At 41.1% G+C, this 20,578-nt stretch overlaps 1 protein-coding gene across 2 annotated transcripts in view; it reads right to left on the bottom strand.

Annotated features, from left to right (window-relative positions):
• Positions 1-251: 251 nt before the first annotated feature.
• The window catches only part of LOC148658128 (F-BAR and double SH3 domains protein 2-like), an 82,673-nt gene continuing 62,346 nt past the window's right edge, over positions 252-20,578 (bottom strand). For both annotated transcript variants that reach the window (XM_088639120.1, XM_088639121.1), the window contains 10 exons: positions 19,251-19,367; positions 17,696-17,800; positions 15,501-15,662; positions 11,589-11,723; positions 11,134-11,217; positions 10,454-10,631; positions 9,485-9,705; positions 8,069-8,243; positions 6,814-6,899; positions 252-5,856 (listed from right to left, as the gene is read on the bottom strand). In XM_088639120.1, coding sequence (XP_088495246.1) covers positions 5,773-5,856; positions 6,814-6,899; positions 8,069-8,243; positions 9,485-9,705; positions 10,454-10,631; positions 11,134-11,217; positions 11,589-11,723; positions 15,501-15,662; positions 17,696-17,800; positions 19,251-19,367 — 1,347 coding nt within the window. In that variant the 3' untranslated portion in view covers positions 252-5,772. The remainder of the gene's footprint in view (positions 5,857-6,813; positions 6,900-8,068; positions 8,244-9,484; positions 9,706-10,453; positions 10,632-11,133; positions 11,218-11,588; positions 11,724-15,500; positions 15,663-17,695; positions 17,801-19,250; positions 19,368-20,578) is intronic.

Raw genomic sequence — 20,578 nt, 5'->3', positions numbered from 1 at the left:
CATCATCCAGGTGGATGCTACACATTGGTGGTGGTGGAGGGGAGTCCCCATTACCTGTAAAGCGCTTTGGGTGGAGTGTCCAGAAAAGCGCTATATAAGTGTAAGCAATTATTATTATTATATTCTTTGTGCCTAGGAATTTACAGACTGTTACTTGATGTTACACGTCTGCTTTAGAGGAGGAATGAAATTCTAGCATTGAAACAAGCAAAAATAACATGGACACCGGACAAGGAGGAAAAACAAATATAGACCTTTTCATTTGTTTTATTATTTAACATTTGTACACAATAAATACAAACTTTTTACAGCCCATAAAATGCAGAAAGTATTTTGCACCACTGCTCTCCAACATTGACACTGTGGGTTACAGAGTGATCCCTGCGCTCACAAGTCTGTTAAGGGAAGGCCCGTTATATGTCTTTTTTTAGCAGCTTAAAAATATAATAATATAAAACATAAAATAATACTACTTGTGGGTATTTCAATGGAGAGTTGTTTGAATTAAGTGATAAACTGGCCAAAAAGAATACAAGAGGTGGTCTCTGGTGACAAGAGTGTTTGAAGGATACGAATGCTGTAAACCATAAACTTCAAAACAAGTTTGATAACATTCAAAAGATCTCAATGAGATCAACAAGAATTGAAAGAGAAAGAGACAGAAAACACAGATATTTATACATCTTCCCCTCTAACTACTTTTAATATCTAGACTGATTGATTTCATATTGTACTTCACATTCCCCCCCCAACCTTTTTTTTTACAATGAATAATTCTGATAAATGTTAAAAGCATTCTCCTCCTGAAAAGATCTAACTAATTCATTTTTAAGAAATAAAAACCGTGACAGGTGTGCAGAATCACAAATGGCATTAGTCACACTAATGCTGAGAAACAACACTCACAAATATGCAAGATAAGTGGCAAAGGCTGTATTTTAGGGGTAGCCAAACAAAAAAACAGCAACAAGAAAAGTGCTGTTAAGAATTTTTTGCATAAAAACCAAGCACTTTTTAAATTAACTTTCTCAAGTTATAGAACACTAACATATTCCTTGCTTTTGGTTTGGAGAGCTTCAGAATTCTGAATGACCAGTTTGCCCCTATAGGAATTAATTTACGCTGACTAGTTGTCAGCTACAGATAACCCAATTACAGGCAAGTCTGAGAGGAGTCTCTTCCTCCTGATGATGCAGACATTTGATTTCTGGTCCGCAAGCACAAGGTTTTCTTCAGTTTTGTTTTGCATTTCAAATGCCTGGAGAGCTCTGCAGTCATTTGGAAAAAATAAATTGCCACTTCTGCTTGTTTGAAGGCCTGACCGTAGCTGAAAGCACACAATTCACTTCTTGAAAGGACACTGAACCAAGAATAGGTTTAGGTGACTGTACACGGGAAAAAATACTTTGAAAGTGGGGGGGGGGGGGAAGTGTTCACTAGATCTAAAGAAGGTTGCCACCCCTCAAAAAGAGAAATCAAAGGATCACAGAAAAGACAGAATCTGAAATGACAGCTTTTTCAAAACGTGATAAATGAGTGAAGGATTTTCACTGGATCTGAAATGATCCTGTGCTGTAGTTTAAACCAGGTGGAAGAAGTCTGATAAACACATTACCACTATGCTCCCATTTCTTAAGTATTTAGCCAAATTATATTCTGTTCAATCCTTAACAAAGCTACATGACAGATAAATGTAAAATAAAGCACCCCCACTAATGTTCACTTATTGAATTGCATATAAACGCAGATTAAGTCCGATGATAAGTGAAAAGACACAGGTCTACACATTGATTAAATGGGCGTTAATGTTAATGCCTGATTCAGATCCAAATCTTCTTCTAATCTGCATTGCATTTCTTCTTACTGTGGACTGCATGTTAGCAATACAGAGGATTGTGTCTATTACAAAAGCTGAAAAAGAGATATATCATGTAATTGGTATTGTTTCAATTGCCACACTTCCCTTATCTATGAGATAGAAGAAATTTACTCTCATTTAATTTTGTGAAGGGGAAAATCTCCAAGAGGGTCCAGCCCCTTGTTTCGCATGTTGCTTTTTTCAACTCCCTTTCACCTAAACGTTAATTTGAACAATTATACATCACATAAAATATCGACATGGTAATGCTATATGAAGAAATGTTTCGCATATTTTGAACATTCCTATGGCAACAGTAATGTACTGTACTAATGCATATTATATACGTATGATATGACTACATGTAGCTGGGCCTTAGACTTCCTGGAGAACAGCCTCACTGTTCCCCAATCATCTTCCTCTTTCAGGACAGGCCTGCTTATGGACATTCTCTGCCATGTCCTCTTCACTCAAATGTTTCCTGCTTCAAATGCCCAATAAAGACACAGATGCACAAAAAAGGCACAAAATATTTGTGACTCTGTATATACACAAGTTGCTTGCCATCCCTTTGTTCCACTGTTCAGATAACATCAGAGCCAAGGAAAGGTTAGAGCGAGCTAAGACCTTTCGGAAAATCTACTGTTCGGTTGCTTGTAAGTAGTCGATCCGAGGACCTCATCCCGACAAGCCTTGAAAAAGAGACAGGGTGATCAGCTTGGACAACGGGGCTGGGAAGCGTGTTCCAGAACTCCCAGAACTGTTGGGGTAAAAAAGTGTCTCTTGGTCTTCCCTTTTCACTTTTCAACGCGCTTTTCTGTAGTTCCCCCTTGTGATGTCATGGTTGACTGTGAAGAAGTCGGCAGGGCTGAGTTTGTCGAGGCCTTTGAATCAGATCCCCTTGTAGTCTTCTTTGCTCAAGACCAAAATGAATCAGTTCTTTTAGCCTGTGAGTGTATTCTTTTAAGCCCCGATATGTATCTGTTCACACTTCTGGACTGATTCCAGAGCAGCAATATATATATTTTTTTAATGTGGTAACCAAAATTGTACACAATATTCTAACGAGGTTCTTACTAGTGCACTATACAAGTTTCACATAACATCCCTTGGAACACTTTTAACTATATTTCTTACCATTCTGTTTGCTTTTTGTTTGGCTCCTCCAACATTGTGTGGAAGATGTAAATGATGCATCAACATGGGTCCTTTTCCCCCCCATAAACATCTTCTTCAATCTCACCGATTCCCATCTTATTTTTATATTTTTATGTTTTTGTTACTTGCGTCTAATCCTCTGAACTTGTTTACTTGGCCATCTAACAGGTGTTTACCTAGCCTTTTTTATCATTTGTAATTTAAATCATCTTTGCAGCTTCTACAGTGCATACTTGGTATCAACTGCAAATTTGATGAGTTCACTAACTATGGCAGAATTGTTTGAATTAAGAAGAGCAATGGTCCTGATACAATTCCATCTGGTACTCCACTAATTACATCACACCAGTTTGAGCATTCACCCCTTGACTGTACAGTCGTCTATATGTTAACCGGTTCTCAATCCGAATATGTGCATTACCTAGAATTCTTACTGCCTGAATTTAAGAATGAACCTTTCATTAGGAATCAAAAGCACTTAGTTCTAAAAGGCTAAATAGAGTCGACTCGCAACTTGCGTGTTCTCAACTTAGCAGCTTTACGTAGTTGGCTATGGAAATTTAAAAAAATATTGAAAAAATGCCTTATTCTTCGAAATATTTTCAAACATGCCTATGAGACCTAGTGAGTAAGCACTATACAGTCGTCTCATTAATTTACTTTTATTAACCGTTTTATACTGCTTTTAGCATAATTAGAAGGGGTTTTTTATAAGGGTTATAGGGTAAAGTGTGACTATATGCGAATTTGGCTTTACACACTACTCAAAATCCCTAAACACCTACGTAAATTGTGAGTCAAGTGTACAGTCGGTATCCATTTCCCCTGTCGCTTGTTGAAAGAACTGGAAACGAGTTAAGCATGACTTACCCTTCTTAGACCCATCATTAAACAGATTATCCTCTGGTTTGGGTCTAATAATAGTTTCTGTAACATTGCAATTAATAGAAGTAAGACTTATTGGTGTACAACCCCATCAGTTTTTCACCCCATGGTTATGTTGGGTGCTACTCCAATCATGGGTACTTTTTCAGTCAATGGGTATTATCCCTGTGTAGAGGGACTACACAAAGAGCTTTGTTAATGACCTACAGATAATATCTCTTTCTTTGAGTATTGGGGAATTATTTAAGTGCTTCTAATACCCTTAACAATTCTACTTCTTCTTTGCAACTTTTTCCTAATTTAGAACTTTGTCCTTCCCCAGCCTGAGACATGTTGTAAATTTCGTCTTTGGTAAACACCTGGATAAAATCTTAATTTATGTCAGCCTTTTCATTCTCTAAGTCTTTCTGGTTATTGTATCTGTGAAACTGCACTTCATCTTTCACTGATCTTTTACAGCTGTAATACTGACTTGATTTTCTTTATTTTAGGGTCTTATGTTCTTGAGAGAGAATCAGAGAGATATTATAACTCTCTCTGCCTCTCCTATAACCTTAGTGTATGTGATTGCAATTAATTTTCCCTTTGAAATGTTTCAATCATTTTATAAAGTGCTTTTTTTCCCCCTTCTATTTTTCTTAATTGATTTTCTAAGCCGTACTGGACACTGTTTTTTTACTCTGATTTACTTATTCACTTAATCTGTTCTGTGCTTCAAGCAGAATACCTTTAAAATGGTGTCATCCATTCTACTGTTTCCATTTCTGTTCTCTTTCACTTCTCAAGAACTCCTTCATTTTCTGAAATCATTTTACTTTGATCTTCTGAAATGATGTCCTAAACTGCTTCGGATATCTCTAATGGCTTTCTTGCACCCATTTTCCTTAACCTATCATGATCGATTGAAAGGGTCTAGGTTAATGCAGACATTACACATGTTCTTGATTTCATGATACTGAACTGCATAATATATGAATTTTGTGATCTGTAGCCTACTCCTTACACTATGTATTTTTGTTTAAGTATGACCCATGTAATTTATAAGACCACTGATTCTTTAAGTTCCTGTATACGAATGCTCTTTTGGATGTACTGTATAGTGCTATACCGCCACGCCTTCATTCCTTCTGGTCTCTCAAGAACAACTGCCCATTAATGTTGTATCACTTGCCATCACTCTCCATTAGCCATGTTTCAGTGATTCCAATTACATCATAAGTGCATGTTACTGCAGTAGCTTCCATCTCTTGTATTTTGTTCCTAATACTCCAGGGATTTAGGTATAAGCACCTAGTTACCTTGTCCTTTGATGTTCTGATTTCCCTTGGGTTCTCTTTTTTGATTCTACTTCCAAGACATCTCCCTTGCAGATTTTCTTTGGATCTTCCCCTCCCCCTTTCTTTCTAGTTTAAATGTTTGTGAATTTCTCTATAGATCCTTATAAATTATAGGCCCAATCCAACCAGTGCCATTGTCTGTACTGCTGGCGTTTGCCAGAGGAAGGTTTCTAGGGACTGCTGAAGCCTTTTTTCAGCACACCATGTCCTCCGCCCGGTGTTGAGTTTACAGATGACCTTTTTGCAGTTGTTCACCTCCGCATGGTGCAGGCAGGATCCCTGAGAAGACCGCCGATTTTGGGCCTGCTCTTCAGCGGGTTTCCAAGGTCTTTCAGTCTGTTGCGTAATAAATACTCTCAAACCTCCTTCCTCCTGACTCAAGACGAGGGCTCATAATGAAGAGGTGCCGGATCTCCAGGACTGATCCCACGGGCCTGTCTCACCCCACCCCCACCCCACCACGGTTCGGAGCCTGGTCCAGTTCAGTCCACGAGCACGGTGCCCCCCGAGCAGCCTTCCCCCGGTGTGGTGCTCTTACACCAGAGTGATCTCCACCTCTTCAGTCTTCTCTACCTGCCTACGAGGGTGCTGTGTGGGTGGAGGGGGCGCCGCACGGACCTGCAAACACACAGCCACACATCTGCGTTAGATGTGCTGTACCTCGAGCAGCCTCATGGTGTAGCTTACCACTGCACATCCTTACGTTCCAAGTCCCATTTCTGCTTACTTTCTCTTTACAATCCTTCCGGATACCTCATCCAGGTTTCAGTTTAGAAATATCCTGTGCCAGATTTCCCATAAGGCACTGTAGGCACAGTGCCTAGGGCCTACGAAGGAGGGAAACACTAGCGACTAACGAAAAATGAGCTGAAACAACATGCTTGCAATCGACTCTAGGTGCTCCAGATCAATAATCAAACGCTGTCTAGCGGCTGTTCTAGAAACTACAGGTATAGAAGTGATGGTCGCTTGACTCGCTCCATCCATCACATGGTTTAGCATTAGAATAGTTTAAAGTGCATCATATCAATCGACGTAATTCCATTGGCGTTTACCCCTCTTTTTGAACATTACAGAGTCAAAGTGCCTAGGGTTAGTGCCTACGAACACCAAAACCGGCCCCGATTCCCAGATCTGTGATGTACAGAACAGGCTCCGGAATGTTCCACTTCAAGCATGCAGGTTTGGGGCTCCTAAGATTGGCTCAGCCAATCAAGAGACTGGCTCAGACTGCATGCTGGGCCCTATGACCCAGACATCACCAGCTGGAGCCTAGGCCGTGACACGAAACAGCTGTGAGGCCCACCAGGAAGTCTGGATATTCTCTCGTTCTGGCAAGAGTATAACTCCAGTGACTTGTCTGGAGCCCCACTCCTACAGCTGACACATGTCAAAGAATGAATGGCCAATACAAGGAGGTTGTTGGGAGATTCCAAAATGAGGTTTAAATTAAAAACATAGTTGATTCCCATTTTCTTTTTTTAAAAAAAAAGCACACGGCTTATTGAAACCACAAAAGTTTTCTTTTCTGGGAGACGACTGTACGTAGAAATTCAGGGTGAATGGTTAACTTACAGGTCTAAGCTTTCCAGGGCCGCTGTCTGGTGTGAGCCTCAGAGGCTGAGCATAGCCGGGGGACTCAGAACAGAAGCTGTTGTGATCTGAGAGAAGGATTTAAACAATGTGAGAAACACATCATAGCCTGAAAACATCGTTAGCACTTTAATAATAGTACTCCAGAGTAATATGGACTCCACCTCCACTAAACATTCTGCACGCCTTTAACACAGAACACTTCCTACAAAGGCACTCCTAAAGTTTTACGATGTGGGAGTGATGCTTACGAGATACAATTTAGCATCTCAATAAGACATGATGTATAAAAACACCACACCTTGAGAAATTTAAAATCATTACGTTTTAAAATACTTTCACAGAACTTTTTCCATAGTAAAAAAGTTGATTAGTGTTGATTCAATGATGAAGTAAGACAGCAGTGAACGACAGCTGAATTTTACTTTCCACATTTTTATATGACACTGTTTTGGGGTGTTTTGGATATGTTATTTAGTGTTTTGAATTTCTTTATAAAAATGTCATAAAGCATCGAGAACTTAAAAACACAGATACACTACATACACGTTTAAAGTATAATATAGTAGAGACTCAGTGCTGTATTGTACTCATAACCTCAGCTTGCTAACTGCAAAGAACAAAATATTCAATTTAGTAATAATAATAATAATAATAATAATAATAATAATAATAATAATAATAATAATAATAATAATAATTGCTTACACTTATACAGCGCTTTACTGAACACTCCACTCAAAGCGCTTTACAGATAATGGGGACTCTCCTCCACCACCACCAATGTGCAGCATCCACCTGGATGATATGATGGCAGCCATAGTGTGCCAGGACACTCACCACACATCAGCAAGGGAGGAGAGCAGAGTAATGAAGCCAATTCATAGATGGGGATTATTAGGAGGCCATGATTGGCAAGGGCCAATGGGAAATTTGCCCAGGACGCCAGGGTTACACCCCTACTCTTTTCGGAAGAACACCCTGGGATTTTTAATGACCACAGAGAGTCAGTGAGCTGCCAGTTGTGAGTTATGGCTGCTGGCAATTTAGTATAGTGCCTGCTTAATGAGAAGCAATTATTGTGTGTAAATAACATATGATATACTGTTTCCAGATCAGCCGGTGACTGCTGGGAGAATGGTGGAAGCAGAATTATCTGTACTGTAATTTTTAACACCAGTATGTTTCTACATTTCTTGGTGAGGTCTGGACGGTACCGCGCAGAAAGCCGTCTTACTGTGAGCGGGGCCTTTGAGTGGCGCAGGCAACAGTTGGTGCTCTCCGTTGACGGACGCGGAGTGGGGGAAAGGGGGCGCCGTGGTCTTGTCAGGGCTGGTGAACGGGCTGCAGGGGGGCTGGTCGTACAGAGGCAGTGGCGGCAGAGAGGACTGCAGCCGCAGAGAGGGAGACACCTGCAAAGACAGCCGAGACGACCTTAACCTCAGACAACCTTCGCCATTTTCCTTTAGCCGTGCTTGAAGCTGTGCTGCAGCTCATTTCCCAGCGTCACCAGCACAGAAGGGGCAAGATCTCCCAAATTCCAAGCCTAATGGCCAGTCAAAACCACTTCCCTTCTCGGATTTCCCTCTTTGATCTAGTTCTGTAAACATTCAAATTACAGGAAGGGCACCATCACGTCCGTCCGTATTTATTAGTCTTCACAAATACCGTGAACAGAGTTCCAGACAGTGGAGAGAGTTACATCTGTCCACTGCCTGGAAAATCTACTGTTCTTGTATACAAAAGACAATTAAAGGGAACTGCAACGCTATTTAAGATTTCAGGATCAGAAAGAATCAGCTTTGATGAGTGCATTCCATATGCACAATGAAAGTAACATACACAGTAACGTATAAAACCTCCAATTTAGATCACAAATAGACTAAATCTTCAGGAATGCGCAGGACAATGTTCTGTGATCCACAACAAGGCAACACAACTTCTGGTGATGTGTGGCAGCCCTATGACATTGTAAACAACCAGGCTTGTGAATACTTCTCTTTTAATCCAATAGGAATATTGCTTTCACTTTCAAAGCAAGTTTGTCAACAAATATTACTTGTTAACTCTGCATGCAGATCACATTGGAACATTTCTGCTGTGAAATGTCTGCTGCACAACCTGTATTTATTTGCTCGTACTTCGCTTTACATTAGTCTTTACGGTTACTAGCGAGCAGGAAGGGCCGCATCACGTCACAGCTCGTGGGAACTCGAACGTGAGTTTGCAGCAACATGGCGACTTCCAGAACTTTCACAAAGTTCATTATTTTGTGTTTAATTTGAAATTTGACATTTTTTTTCTATAACGTCAATTTGTTACCGAGATTTAAGAACAGGTCTGAGAAATTGGGACTGCAGCTCCCTTTTAAAAGAGAAACTTACAGCAGTCTATTTGTGCATCTAGGTGACACACTCATCTTCAGATGCAGTTAAAGGACTCCAAGTGAAGGGGTTTTAGAAATGTAACAGCATTTCCCTTTTAAACACCCAGCGTTATCCGTTTAATGAATGGGGTACATAATATTGAACTGATATGCAGATTATAATAGGTACTCCACACATCATCATCAAGCATCCTTAAATATTTTTCAGTTTGTAACAAACCTACCACTTCCTACCGCATTTCAGGTGTGGCGTGTGGGTATGTGTACCTGTGAGTCGGTGATCCACTGACAGTCCCCGTTCTCCGAGGTGGCCAGCTCCTCTACCAGCACCGCGGGGAAGACGCCCACGCGCCCGTTGAACTCCCCCTCCCAGAAGCCGTCGTCCTCCTGGTTGTCCCGGTTGAGGATGCGGATGATGGCGCCCTCCGGGAACGACAGCTCATCGTCCGTCTGCCCCTCGTAATCGTACAGCGCCTTCACGAAGCTCACTGCAAGCCAGGGCGCGCACGGAAGAAATTAACAGGCGTCCCGCTCGCAATCCCACACTGCCTCAACGCGGAGTGCCACACCGCTGCTATCACTTTAACAAACTCTACACTCTTGCCACGTACTTTATAAGTGTTTGGGTTAGCATGATTTATGTTAGTGACAATTAATTTGCAACGAATTAATACCTGACATGCATTACCATACAGACTCACTAAATTGCACCAATGGCTATTATTCACCTTGATCAATCTGCACTGACAAGTACTGCATTTCCTGATTTATTTCTTTAAACAACGATCTAGAAGTGAATGAAGGAGGATTCCTACTAGTAATTAGGATTTATTTATTAGGTAATTGGGAGACCGGGTATACAGATGCAGGACAACTGTACATTTACAACTATTCAATGTTATATTTTCAAGATTCATATATCCATCCGCCCACTTTCTAACCATCTCATCCAAGACAGGGTCGAGGTGGAGTTGTAGCCTATCCCAGCAGCCCATTGGCGCATCAGGAATTGAACCCAGGGCCTCAGCACTGCGGGGCAGCAATGCTGACCGAAGAGCCACAATGCCGTTCACCTCATGTACCGTATAACCAATATTCTGAAATATGGATTTCTGCAATATCTCAAAACGGAGAAAAAAGGGGCCTGGAAGGAGGCCAACACACTTTGCGCCCGTCTTGGAACTGAACAAGTCGAGTATGTACGGCTCTCCGAGCGCGTGGTGTAGGTGCTCTTACTGTTGGCATCCCCGTTCATGCTGCCTGATGCCAGCTCAGGCTCGGTGGAGTTGCTGGAGCTGTGTGACCGGGCGTCCAAGGCGGCCAGGGACTGCAGCATGCTGAGGAGACTGTTGGACGTGGGGAACTGAAGGTACTTCTCGGGGACATAGCCCACATGGCCCGACTTGTTCCTTGCCTGGAATCAGCAAACCCCATCAGTTAGGCGATGTCTATTGCGTCAGCTGCCCTCTTGCAGTTAAGTGTGATGCCACAATTTTGCGTCAATTATATACACAGAAGCCCCTGGAAAGCCCAATGTAAAAATGCAGCGGCTGCTATAACTAAGTGTGTCTGATCTGCCAATAAGGGCTTCTGGGTTCTTATTTCCACATCATATGGGTGGCAGAATAAAACATGTAGAACATAAGGGGATGATGTATTAATTGTCCACCAGGCAGAACATGTGGAAAGGATGTCCATATTTAGTCTTAAAAAGTGCAATTAACTCATCGAGCATATTAATGAACATAGGAGTTCAAAACAACTCCCTCCAAGTAACCTATAGCTTTGAATGTGTTGCAACTGCATCATGCAATTCATGGATCAACCTTACTAAGGACTGAAGAGGATAACATCAGTACTTCATTAAGACGGTAGCCTCAATAGCAGTTCCCACAAAGCCAGGAGCGCTCTCGTACCTTCACCCAGTCCTCCATGTCTCCGTCCTCAATCACCTCCAGCACCTCCTGCTCCTCAATGGTCAGCTCATCAGGCTGGGAGGCCTGCAAACCCGCACAGCAGGCCCAGGTTAGACAGGAGTGTTAACACTTACAGGATGCTGGGCTGACACAAATTCTTAGCATATGAAGATTGAAAAGCCTGAAACTGTTTGCAAAAAGTGCCAGCTCCAGGATTTTCATTTTTGTCACATCAGACTGCCACGTCACACAAAAGGGTGACATACTGTTGACGTGAAAGGGAATAAGAGAACTTGATGGAAGAGAACAAACTGGAACAGAACTAAGAATTAGATCTGAACGGTTTTCTGTGGTAACGGTGGCAGTCTTTTTTTGTAAGGATCACGAGTGAACACAGCACTCGTTACTTCAAAGGAGGTCAATGTAGGTGCATGGATGTGTCTTGATTCCATTACCTTGTATGAGTAGATCACCTTGCAGGTCAGTGGGTAGTTCCTTAGGGTGCCAGATGGACTGGAACTGCTGTCGTCAAACACGTCCATGTTGTCCTCAAATTCTTCCCCTTCCTCTCTGTCAAAATCTGTACCAGTCTGTGGACACAAAAGATCCTCAGTCATAGCAGGTCTTGGATTATAAAAGATGAGCTATAGAGCCCGCTGGCTTGTCTGGGCCCGGGATATTCTCAGTTTAAAGAAGGAGGGGAACCTGCTGGATTTTGTCATCCTGAAGCAGTGTTCACCCACACCAAAGCCAGCGTCTTTTCAAAAGATGGTAAAGTGATAGCTGTGCATTCCCTGTTCCCATCTTTTTTGCTTCTTTTCCTTCAACCGAAAGCAGTCAGGCTCTTACAAAGGGCTAGCCACCTGGAGGGCTGTCCTCCCCTGGGATGCTGAGCAATCCCTCAGTAATAAGGAGTTGGAAAATGATAATACAGGCTGCCAAGAGGAGTGCAGAGTGACAACAAGGGCTCGATTCATCAGGTCTTTGGACTACAGTAAAGCAGACAATGCGTTTTATAAGATGAACAGGTACATGAAAAAACAATCTGTTAGCAAGTTGTTCTTACAAGTTGGAAAGGTCTGACTTTAACTCTAAGACGGGTGACTGAAGGAGCAAAATGTTTTATTTACTAGATTCCTTCCTTAAATAATGGTGCACAACCATTTCCCCCTTGTATTTCATTACAATTGTTAACCACATAAAGTAGCAAAACACCTGTAAACCACTTTAACAAATGAGAAAATAAAGAGACATTTAAAAAAGCACAAGTCTTGATTCCAATTTGTAAAAAAAAAACTCCCTTACAATGACAGTGACATATTAACGCTTCCAATTACTGTGTTAAGACAAACAATTCTTTGAGAATTTGAGAAATACATGATTTGCAAAGCGCACACGCCCACTCTCATGAAACTGTCTCATTAAGATGTGTGTGGAGCCCAGAACAGTTGAGCTGATGGCAGCCTGCTGGGCCACTGAACCATGCTCCATCACTGGATATGATGACAGGGCCCGTCTCTGCTCGTATTGATCTGCCATGTTTTATTAAACAGGCGGGCACTCAACGAGAACAGCAGGAGAACTGGAGCCATGAGGTGTTAAATCTGGGGCTCTGTCGATGCAGCTCCAGCTCAGAGCTGATCTTGGTCAGTTTTTGAAAGCTGTTTCTGGAAGGTCAGACCGCAGTGACGGCCACTTAGGATCAAGCATGTCTAGACATGCCTTTACTTTCAACTGAAATACCAGTTCTGCTTAGGGTTTACTCCTAATTATTAGGCATTATCTGAAAATGCATGACACTTATTTTTTTTACAAGAACGAAAAGATTACTTCTTCATATCAAAAGTCCTTCAAAGACTTCCTTCTCTGCACTCTGTGAAATCATTTCTGTAAACTGTTCTACAAAAGAACACTGAAACCCAAGTCACTGACAGAATCCTCCATTTGTAATCCAGGTTTCTCGCAGGAAAACCACTAAATGTGTCGTGTGAAGCTCACGTCCTGGTCTCCATCCCTTTCCCTTCTTCCTTTCTGCACCGCAGTGTGACAATTTTAAGGGCTGGAGTGCAACAGTCAACATGGAAGGCAGAGGCGCCCAGTGGAAGGACAATGAAAGAAGAAACGTGGATCAGATGATGATGACCGAGACCTCAAAAGCAAACTCCTGCTTCTTCTACTGCCAAACGGGCCAAATGAAAAATCCACACTGCTCTTATTTTCTAGAACAATACAAACAATCACAGTCATTTGCTTTCTGGCAGGCCTAATAATTCACTATGATTGGTTTGCAACCCTTGACCACAGTTAAGTTTAATGAAATATTGCAAGAGAATAACCTATAGTGTCATTTTCATTTTTGTTCTTAAGTATCCTTTTTCTTTATGTTTCCAGTTTAACCTTTTCTATATATCCATTTTTTATCCCTGCAATTTCCCACTCTTGATGGTATTTGGTAGCTGAAGGTTTTTTTTATTTTTCTAGCCAACAGTTATCAGGAGCTTGATACCAAATCTGAAGCCTTACCCAGCTGGATGGCCATACAGTAGCTGGTAAAAGAGGATGATAGAGGTCTTCCCAGTCTGCAGATTCATAATTTATACGGCATAACTTCCTAAATTTACTTGGCGATAAGTTTAAGCTCCTCAGATGAGTTTAAGGCAGTAACATTTAATTTTCCATTTTATACGTTCATCAAGGGATGAACTTATAATAAAACACCAATGCCTCACTTTAAGTTAAAACATAGATACATTCGTATTCTTTTTTTACATTTTCTTATTCAGTTTAATTCACAGAGAGCTGAAAAATGGGGAAGTTCTTCAAGCCTTCCAAGAAAAAAAGGTTTGAGACAATTCAGAATTGTGCAAATCAAGACATTTTAGCAAGTATGTTTTTAAGATGTTTTAAAAAAGAGGTTTAACTGAAAACTAAAGACAAAAATACATTATTTAAAAGGAAGACTTCCTGGCCACTGCAAATGTTTGGATTGGACAGGCTTTACGCTATACACTCTGCAACATCAGATAAACAGCAGTAGAACCTTTTCTACATGTTCTCTGTAAGACCTGAATCTACAATTCTATCTCAGTCTATGCTCTGGTTCTTAAAAACTTAGTCAAGCACAGCTGTAGAGCTACAGCTAAGTTACAGTTACAGTCTCCCTTCTCTTATGGAGTCCAAAGAAAGATATTTTTAAAGTTATCTTTGGTTTCAAGCTCAGGACTGGTTTGGCACAACAGCTTTTTTTTATCCAGGCCTAGTGATTGCCCTTTACTTAGTGATTACTTTATTAAGAGTCTGTGGGCATAGCTCAGATGTGCTATGAATACTCAGCACATTCTGCAGGGAAAAGTGCTTAACAAATTAACATTTAAGAGGAAAGAGAAGTTAAAAAGAAAAACTGTAAATCCTCCCCAAGCCCAGGTCGTCCCCCTACAATGAGCATTCTCATTGGAGCACACAATACAAGCACAACTTTTTTTCTAGTAGTCACTGAGCCACATTCATCTAACGCCTCCAATTACTAAAATAAGAAAAAACAGAAAACAGTAGCAGGAAGCATCTTCATGGCACATGTGGCAGCTCAAGGTTAACTGCGCAGTCACCACTAAGCTATGAGGCTTTCAGCAGTTCACCAAGGACAAAAGTTATTTCTCGGAAACAATGGCTGACTTGGGCTTAATGTTAAAGTCATGAGTACATGAAAAAAAAAAGCTCCGTGCTCTGAAAGTCACACTGTTCCAGTGTCACACGGCCTGCCCGACAGCCTGACAGGTAATTTCCAATTTGTGCCATGAGCCATCTGGAATCTGTGGGCTGCTGTTTGTTTTGAAGACAATAATGATGACAGCATAGAATACAAACCATCTCACTTCTTTCCAATTATGTGAGCAAGCCGGAGGGTGTTTGCTTTAGGAAATGCAACAATGCACCATGTCCGGTGAAACAGGCACACTCCCAGCCAGAACAATTCACATGTCTGCTTCAGTATTCTTTCTTTTTAATTCTTCTAGCCTTGGAAAGCCACACACACTTCAGTCACGGAAAGGGAAGCAAGGTCTGACAGATAAGGGGAGTGCTGTCAACAAGACATACATAACACTGCATATCTTTACGCGAAAGCACACACAGTTGGTTCATATTACAGTCTAACACCTCATAACAGACCCTTTCCCAAAATGTTCTTTGTTATAGAGTGTAATTATGACCTTGCAGGAACTGAAGCAATGTCCGAGTAGCATATTTTACTGAGTACGTATGCAGTGCAGTCTTCTGCTTTGCTGCCTGTTATGGACTGTGCATACGGTGCTGGTGGTGTGTTGTCTTGGCTCTGCAGCTCTGTGTCCAGGCTGGTGCGGTTTTCTCACCGAGAGTGAGGGGTCGTGGCTGGTCAGGCTGGGCAGGCTGGCCCAGCGCTCGTTCTCCAGCTCCTCCATCACCTGGTTCATGGCGCTCTTCAGCCAGGTGTCCACGGAAACGCCAATCTGCCGCAGGAGGTCGAGGCGGGCCTCCGCCTTCAGCTTCACCGTCTGCCCAGGGAACAAGAACACCGTGAGAGAGCGAGAGCACAGAGGCTGAACTAGGAGGGGATGTGTGCTACAAAGATCTGAGAGCAAATACCAACTAGAAGATACGAATAATGCAGGAAGTGGACATCAGCATACCAGCAGAGAGTATCACCAAAAGAGAAGTTAAAAAAAATGGGGAACATGAACAGACACTCAAGAAAGCAGACAACAAGTGTCAAACGTCAGAGAGGATCAACAACTAGGGAAAACACCACTACCACATGAGTAATGTTGAATGCTGCTGTGAGAAAAGAGCCACACACTATTATCTAAGCAGTAAGGCCTGGATCAGGACAGATGGACAAGGAATGGGACAGGAAATGGCAGCAAATGCTGGAAATAGGCAGCAAATGAAATTGTTCTGAGGGGCTGCATAAGCTGTCTCACCCAAGATATTTTTTTTTTAACACCAACTGAAACAGAATTTTATTACCAGATACTTTATCAAACTCTTTTAGAAATTTCTTCTCTAGAAACGGTGTTGTGATGCTTCTAATACATAAAAAGTGGTTCCATCTGGACAGCATCTATTTGTCAGCTTGACATGACAGCAAAGCAAATTTTGATCACCCTTCCTCCTGCTTTCTCTTAGAAGTCTCTATAACTGCCACACCCTGATTTATAACAGGGGCATCTCCAGAGGTCTTCAGGTTCTAATACATCACAGGTTAAAGAAACAGCTACCCGTGAATTAAGCAGAATGAGTTCAGTGTGTAAGCGGGGTCCCTAAGGAGCACAAGAAGACTGAAAATTGATGGATGGACTTTTTTATCAATTTATTTCATACATTTGGTTATGTCAGAGGTTCCTAAGGTTTTACAGACTTCTGAACAGGTAGTGTAGGTTGGGAACTTAGTGATGACAAAGGCTTTTTTTTTGCAGCTTCCTTTACAATAACATCGTGCAGGGTGCACTCTGCAGACACTGTGAATTTTTGTGTTTGTTTACTGAGCTAAGGTGAACCAACTATGACAAAAAAAAAATTTCTCCCCTTATTCAAACAACTGTCCGGTTTGTTCACCTATGAAGGCCCCCAGGATGTTTTTTTTACATGTGTATTATTAAATGTACCTCTGTTCATTCAATTTGGATCAACTGAAAGATGATACAAAGGACATTACGTCCAGTGGCACACTGTACCAGCTCTTCACTTCTGAATTCTTCAGTTTAGTGGAACAACTGACAGATTCAGAGGACAAGTGCCAAAGCACAGCTGATCCAACACTGCGTGACTGAATGTCTCAAGTTTGAATTTCATCTGAATGCTGGAGTCCTAATTGTGTTAGCTGAGGCCTGAGGTTATGAACACTGCAGTGTCTAATTATTAATACTAATTACATCAACTGTAGGAGAAAAGAGCTTTGTCTTTTTGGATAATTGCAGATTATCAGAAAGAGTGACGTGAACTCTGACACTAACTTTTTTATTTCCCACTACACCTTAATGGGCAATTAAATTAAATATTTATACTACTGCGACATTGCACAGCACTTTGAAGGCAAGGAGACAAACACAAACCCAGATATTTAATTAATATTGTATCTGTATAAGAATTAGTGTTTCCTTTTAAATCTTTTTTTTAAATGACCATTTACTGTCAAGAGATTTTAATTTTAAATGAGATTCTTCTGGCTTCCAGAAGAGGGAGCCAAAGAGTTTAGCCAAGTATGAATCCCTTCTCTTCATGAAAGATAGTAATGCGAGTATTCACACACAAAAGTATAGCATTTCATTTTAAAAATGCCAATAACAATTTGCCAATGTTTTCTGAAAAGAAAAATCAATTCATATCAGCTGGCAGGAGAAGGAAATTAAAATGAAAAAAAAAAACACAAGACTGAACTCTATAGCTGTGAAATATGAAACTGATGTATTAAGAACACTGTTCACGTCTAGAAACTTACAGAGTTTTCCCACAAAATGTTCGATAATTCGATAATTGAAGATGATACATGTACAATCATAAACATACATTTCATATGAAAAAGTGTTACCTCAGCTTTTCGGATATTCTCTTTAGCTTCTTCGATTTTTAGCTCCAGTTCATTGCGACTTTGTTCTGATGGCAAAATCCCATGTGTCTCACACTCTTCCAACGTCTGCAGGTAAAGCACGACAAATGGTCACATTGGTAATCTCTCAACAATACGTGACATCTGGGAATGTCTTCCTAAACTCTTGTACAGCTTGTATTAAAACTTCTGTATTTCTCTGTGTCAATAAGTTAACCTGATAGCCAATGATAAATTGATCTTAGCTACGTGTATTTTCTGCTCTCTACCAAGAGCTATCTTTGATATGGCACTGGAGAGTTTTGTTTTATATAATTCACCAAACAAATATCAGGATAGACTTTAGAATGAGGCTACAACACACCTTCTTTTAAAAGCACTGGCCCACAACTTTATAAAGACTACAAACTAGCTAAGCGAAAGAACTAAAAACATGATTGCACTGGTAGTTGCTGATAACGGGCAGCTACTAACCTACACACCTAGTAAGCCATTTGCTAAAATGATATAGGCTGATTAAAGGGACTTTTCTAAAAGCAATGAAAGTCAGTGGCTCAAATGAACAATGTTTTGCATGTTTTTCCATCTGCTATAAGAAATCCACCAAAAATTAGATTACAAACCGCCTTTGTGTTTGAAAGTAAGAACAAAAATCAGAAAATGTCTGCTTTCCACACAGAGCATCTACAGTTCACCCAACAATGATTTTGAAGGCTATAAAAAGGGAACTGCAGTCCAAATTTCTCAGACTGAAACTAAGTTCTCGGTTATTAAATCTTGGGAACAAAATAAATTCCTTGACGGTGAAAAAAAAAACGTTCAAATTTCGAATAAGTACAATATCATGAACTTTTATGAAAGTACTGTACGGTCGGCCACTGTTGTCACAAACTCCTGGTCTCGCCATGGGCGAGTGAGAAAGCTTGCGCGCATTGCAGAACAGCAGAAATGTTCCAGCACCATCTGCATGCACGGTTAACAAGTAGTATTTTTGGCAAAACTGCCTGGAAGTCGAGAGCAAGATTTCTACTGGATGAAAAGAGATATATTCATAAGCCTGCTTGTTTACAATGTAACAGAGCTGCTGCACGTCACCGGATGTTTTGTTGCCTCGTTCTGAATTGCAGAACATGACGCGGCACATAACGTTGTCAATTTTAGTCAATTTAGTCAATGTTGTTATGTAAATTGGAGGTTTTACACATTACCGTGTACATGTTACTTCCATTATGGTTTGAAATGCACTCATCAATGCTGAATATTTCTGACCCAGAAATATCAAAATAATGGCTTTGCTGTTCCCCTTTAATTGTGTTCTTCTATTTGTTATATCAATTCCAGGTGAAAAGGCTTGTTTGCAGGTTCTTCAATAGGTGTCAGGCACTGGTGCTGGCACTTAGAAGACTTTTCAAAAACTACAGGACTTTCGGGATCCATCTTTACCCTTATTTCTTAATAATCAGCAGTGGCATCGCAAAACCCAATAGCAATACAGGAGTCACAGGCCTGGTGGCGGGTTACTGTGTTTGGGCCTCACCCTCTGGTTGTGGATGATGTTCTTGTGCTCCCGGGCCACACGGGTCGCCCATTTCCGGGCCTCTTTGTTCAGGCTGTGCTCCTCCGTCGTACCGCTCTCCGACTCCAGCTGCCGGCTCTGGAATTCAAGCACACGGTCACCCCTGCGCCCTGCGACAGCCCCGCTCGCGCCCGTCACCCTCCACGCTGCCCAGTGCGCTCGGACAAACTGCCCGAAGGCTCTGGGAGCAAAAGCAGCAGGCCGGCCTTCAGAATTCCAGGTGAGGGCTATCACAGCACTAACAAGTCCCACTGCGGGATTATCACAAAAAGAATAAGACTCGACTAGACAGTGCATAGTCCTGACACGGTCTTTAAACACTGCTCTCATAATTCGACCTGTTGTTGTTCGTTTGTGAGAGGCTCAGACTGGAACCGGAATGCCCAGGTATGAAGACAGAAACATAAAATGCATAAACAAATAAGCATGAAACAATAAGGTCCCTACTGGTATACTCACCTTATCTATCACAATGATCTCTGCTGGCTTTTACTTGTGTATCTTATTAAGTTCAATAGAGCACACTACATATTTGAAAGTCCTGGAAATTGTCATGTGGTATAAAGCTAACACTTACAATGCAGATGGAGATTCTCAACACAACAATCACAAAATCTATCACCTCATGAGCCATTTTAGTGCCACTTTAGCTCCAGTCTGAAAAGCACACCGATGTCTATAAGCCGGCTCACAGATTTATTACTACTAAAAGAAGAGCAGCATGCCAAGAAAGAAGCATGTAGCAAATGAAATACCCAGAACTACAGGGCAACATCAGAAGAAAGTGAAAAGAATATCAAGTTTGGTATAAATAATACACGATAAATGCAGACAAACTGACTTCAGAAATAAATCTCATTCATTAGGAATGACTGACATACTTAGTCAAACCATGTTAGAAAGGTAATGCACATTGTGCTTGAATGTGAACAGGTTTAATGCAGAGAAAAAACATTTTACCAAATACTTTCATTAAAAATAATGGACAAATATAATTTCATTTTTTTTCTACTGTATGTGTAAAATAGAGACTGGACAGTTTCTCTGCTGAGAAAATTGTCACATTAAGTAGCCTTTTCTTAGCTAAAACAAAAAAAATCATTTGTTAGATGTTATTCAGTGCATGTTTCGAAGAGAACTAATCTGCTTTTAACTACCAATAGGCATATTGGGATGATGATGCAAAATCAATCCAGCACTTTTGGACAGCTCAGGCCAAAGTTTTATACAACCCAACATTTTGTTTAGTTGTGTTTGTGTATTCAGGATTTTAGAGATACCACCACCAA

This window comes from Lepisosteus platostomus, chromosome 7, assembly GCF_059453375.1.
Source record: "Lepisosteus platostomus isolate fLepPlt1 chromosome 7, fLepPlt1.hap1, whole genome shotgun sequence".
Taxonomy (NCBI): domain Eukaryota; kingdom Metazoa; phylum Chordata; class Actinopteri; order Semionotiformes; family Lepisosteidae; genus Lepisosteus; species Lepisosteus platostomus.
Note: the sequence above shows the minus strand (reverse complement) of the source record. Positions and strands in the feature narration are given on the sequence as shown.